Source organism: Peromyscus maniculatus, chromosome X (genome assembly GCF_049852395.1).
Source record: "Peromyscus maniculatus bairdii isolate BWxNUB_F1_BW_parent chromosome X, HU_Pman_BW_mat_3.1, whole genome shotgun sequence".
NCBI lineage: Eukaryota > Metazoa > Chordata > Mammalia > Rodentia > Cricetidae > Peromyscus > Peromyscus maniculatus.
The window spans coordinates 137,589,216-137,593,346 of record NC_134875.1 but is presented as its reverse complement, the minus strand read 5'-3'; the positions used below and the strand labels follow the sequence as shown (position 1 = coordinate 137,593,346).

Below are 4,131 nucleotides of genomic sequence, written 5' to 3'. Positions count from 1 at the left end.
ATTTTTTAAATTAAAGAATCAAACAAATCAGAGGGCAGTGACCTGTCATTTCCATGTAAAGATGTGCATTTTGTCTTCCAGTTCTAAGAGAGTTCAGTGATCATGAAAGACAGAGACAGGACCCTGAGGGCAGGCACATCCAATTAACCGAGAATCATATTTAACCACAGTTTGCAGGAGCTTTTCATTAGGTCAAGAGCCATGCAAGGGCAGTCACTGAAAAGTTGAGAACTCTGATTGCACACCACCCCCCCTACACACACACACCTTGTGTGCATGCACAGGCATACCCAGAGGCACATAAATACATTTGTGAGATTAAACTAAATGTACAATAAAATAACAGAGTAAGAAATTAAGCTGGGTAGTGGTGGCGCATGCCATTAATCCCAGCACTCGGGAGGCAGAGGCAGGCAGATCTCTGTGAGTTCGAGGCCAGCCTGGGTTACAGAGTGAGTTCCAGGATAGGCTCCAAAGCTACACAGAGAAACCCTGTCTTGAAAAAAGCTAAGGGGTTGGGGATTTAGCTCAGTGGTAGAACCTAGGTGCACACCTTTAATCCCAACACTGGGGAAGCAGAGGCAGGCAGATCTCTGTGAGTTTGAAGCCAGCCTGGTCTACAGAGTTCCACAACATCCAAGGCTACATAGAGAAACCCTGTCTCGAAAAACCAAAATAAACAAACAAATAAGAAAAAGAGAGAGAAAGAAAGAAAAAGAAAAGAAAGAATGAACTAAAGACATAACAGGTGTGTTTGTCAGTATGTTATACAAAGCATTATGCCTTGCCTAATGTAACTTAACTGAGCAGCACACTGGGATTATGTGACACTGGATAGCCACATCATCATAGGTAAAAATTATTAGTAGTGAATATTAATAATTGTATATTTATAAATGTGCACATAGTATATACATAAAATGACCTATTGCCAAAATGTATTTAGGACCAAACTTTGAATTTTGTGTTTATATGTAAATTTGACAGTATAAGCAAGGGGCACAGACTACTGAGATGGCTGCACCATGGTAAGGTGGGGAAGGTTCTTTTTTCTTTTTTTCTGGCGCTGAGGATCAAACCCAGGGCCTTGTGCTTGCTAGGCAAGCGCTCTACCACTGAGCTAAATACCCAACCGCGGAAGGTTTTTATTGTAGGTAAGAGACAGAACATCCAGAGGCATCTGGAAGAGTCCAGAGCAGCGAAAAAAGAAACAGACTGGAGATAGCCAAAGCTAGGAAAGCAGGGCATGGAACAATTACGTGTGTTATAAGATGAGTTGCTGAGGGTAGGTTAGCCCATGATCTGGAGCAGCCTGGGAGTTTAGAATAGAGGAGGAAGTGAGAAAGGCCAGGATTCAGGCATGGGCTTTAAGGTGTTTAACAAAAATGTATAGGGAAGGAAGTACCCTGAAGGCCAACAAGTGCTTTGATAGGCAATCACAGGTATATGTCAATAGAAAGCCATTTGACCCTCCAGGCAGAGAGGCAAAGGAAATGACTCCTTTTGGCTGACAAACCAGTTTCACTAGTTCCTGAGGACCCCTGACTTTTATCTAACCACCAGAAATCCGACTACAGTTCAGTTGGAGCATTCCTTGGACTCAATTTTGGACCAAGTCAGTGGCCGTTACTTTTTTGGGGGAAAGGGGTATACTCTGGACCTACTTTATGACAAGTAATTTAAAGAATCTCAGAAAGAAATTATCTCAAAAAAGAAAGTAGAAAGATGGAGATAAAGAGTATGAGAAAACCAAGAGAAGACTTAAAAAGAGTGTACAGAATCCACAATAATGAACACTGGATATAAAAGAAATGCAAAGGGGCTCCAGATCCAAACAAAAAACAAAACTACCACCAACAAAAAGCCCTGCAAAATTTAGCATAAAAGGGGGGACTTGAAAGAAAATAAGACGCAAATAAATATACAGAATGAGAGATCAGTAGCACCAAGGTGGCAGGGCAGCCGCCTCCAGGAGAGGAAGGCAGAGGGACCCACGAGCCCACCAACAGCGCGGAGCCCTGGACCCCGGCGACAGGACAGCAGGAAAGACGAGTTTCTAGGTGGGCGCCCGGCAGGAGCGGTGGGGGAGGAAACGGAACCATCAAGAGAAACAGAGTAGCGGTGGGCAGGCAGCACGCTGGGGAGGAGGTCCGCCGCGGGCTGCAGGGACGGGCGGCGTTAGGAGCCCGGAGAGACTGCGGAATGAACGCGGAGAACCCGGGAGGTGGGTACCGAGAAGCGGCTGGGTAGAGAGCGGGGGCTGGAGCCAGAGGTTGAGACCCCTCAAGGCACTGAAGTGAGGGGAAAGTGGAGGGAGGAGAGGCGCTTTGCCGCGCTTCTCCGCTCCGCATCCAACAGGTTTGTGCCAGTCCCAGCAGGGAGCGGGGAGCGGAGGCCAGGGTGATTGGCAGGGCGCGAACTCGGGGCGCAAGCATATCAGTCGCTAGTTCCTCCGGCGCGGGGGGGGGGGGGGCGGGGGGGGCGGGGGGCGCAGCGCTTGAGCATAACATTCGCTAGTTCCTCCGTTGCCAGGCGCGGGGCGCAGGGCGTTGAGCATAACACTGGCCAGGTCCTCTGTCCCTGAGGATCTTGTCAAGTATCCTCTGCCCAGCTGCCACATTCCAAGCCATCCCAAAACCTCCGGAAACTGAGGACACCACAGCACAGGACATCAGCAGGCTCCCAGCAGGTTTCCAGCGTTGTCCTTAGGCTCCTTGGGGGACAGTTAGGGACCAGCCCGTGGTGTGGAAGCTGCAAACAGGGAGAAGTTGGGGTTTTGCTCTTTAGCTAACTGTTTCTTCTGTTTCCCCCTCCACAGCCATGGACCCAGGACCCAGCGCCCTGAATTCTGGGACCCTGGAGGACCAAGAACAAACAGCTGCAGGACTCCACACCGACACCACCGAGACTGCAAAGGTGACCAAGAAAAAAGCTGCTCAGAAGAGGCAGAGGAGCAGATCTTCATCCCCGGCCGAAAGAAACATCGTGGGCTGCAGGATTTCTCACGGGTGGAAGGAAGGAGATGAGCCTGTCACCCAATGGAGAGGAACTGTTTTGAAGCAGATGCCTATAAACCCCTCTCTATATCTGGTGAAATATGATGGCATTGACTGTGTCTATGGGCTCGAACTCCATAAAGATAACAGGATCGTGTCCCTTAAAGTTCTGTCTGACACTGTAGAGCCATTCCATGTCCCAGATCCCAGCATTGCAGGTAACATCATTGGCAAGGCAGTAGAACACCTATTTGAGAATGAGCGTGGCACTAAGGATGAATGGAGGGGGATGGTGCTGGCCCAAGCGCCTATCTTGAATGCTTGGTTTTATATCACTTATGAACGAGACCCTATTCTGTATATGTACCAGCTCCTAGACGATTATAAAGAGGGTGACCTCCGTGTCGTGCCGGAGCTCAATGAGGATCCCCCACTAGATGGGGACCCAGAACTTATGCATGGTCTGATAGGCAAAGTTGTCGAGTACACCAGAGATGATGGGTCCAAAAGGGTGGGCATGGTGATTCACCAAGTCGAAGCACGGCCGTCTGTGTACTTTATTAAGTTTGAAGATGATTTCCATATATACGTGTATGACTGGGTGAAAAATTTTTAATTGTTTGGCAAAGTTTTGCCACAAATGTGGAAATAAAGTTGTAATTTCTAGACATGCAGTGGCTGCTTCTTTTGGGTGTATAGGGAGTTCACTGGGCATAACGGTTGTCCTGACAAATAGGCATTTCTGTGGGAAAGCTGTCTGTAGGCATTTTGCCTTGTGGAAAAGTCTGGGTGTGTTTGGTGGGTGGAGCAGGGAAGGATGGAACAGCTGTCCATTCAGCCAGTGAGAGAAGTGAGCTGGTATCACAATCAGTCATCTAAAAATGGAATGGGACTTAGCTGGTCTGGTCTTGGGGGGAGGAGGAGAAGGAACAGGAGATGGGCTGTGGAGGAGGGGACTGCCTAGGGAGAGGTGGAGGGGAGCCAGAATGAGAGAGGGGCTCCCTGGGGGAGGGACAGAGTGAAGGAAGAAACATGGATTGGGAAGGGAGGGAGGGATAAGAGAGGGAAGCCTTCTGGCACCTTCTGGCTTTCAGGAATCCAGAAGAACTCCTGTAGAAGAACACACACACAGTAG

General features: G+C 48.8%; 1 protein-coding gene across 1 annotated transcript; it reads left to right on the top strand.

Annotated features, from left to right (window-relative positions):
• Window positions 1-2,536: 2,536 nt before the first annotated feature.
• LOC143270848 (spindlin-2-like) lies at window positions 2,537-3,664 on the top strand. The gene is made up of 2 exons (XM_076562019.1): window positions 2,537-2,689; window positions 2,819-3,664. Exon 2 carries the CDS (start codon window positions 2,821-2,823, stop codon window positions 3,610-3,612), a length of 792 nt encoding a protein of 263 aa, XP_076418134.1. The 5' UTR covers window positions 2,537-2,689; window positions 2,819-2,820; the 3' UTR covers window positions 3,613-3,664.
• Window positions 3,665-4,131: the final 467 nt, after the last annotated feature.

Excerpts from the sequence above, each read along its gene's own strand:
- LOC143270848 (XM_076562019.1), top strand. The coding sequence starts at position 2,821 with ATGGACCCAGGACCCAGCGCCCTGAATTCTGGGACCCTGGAGGACCAA.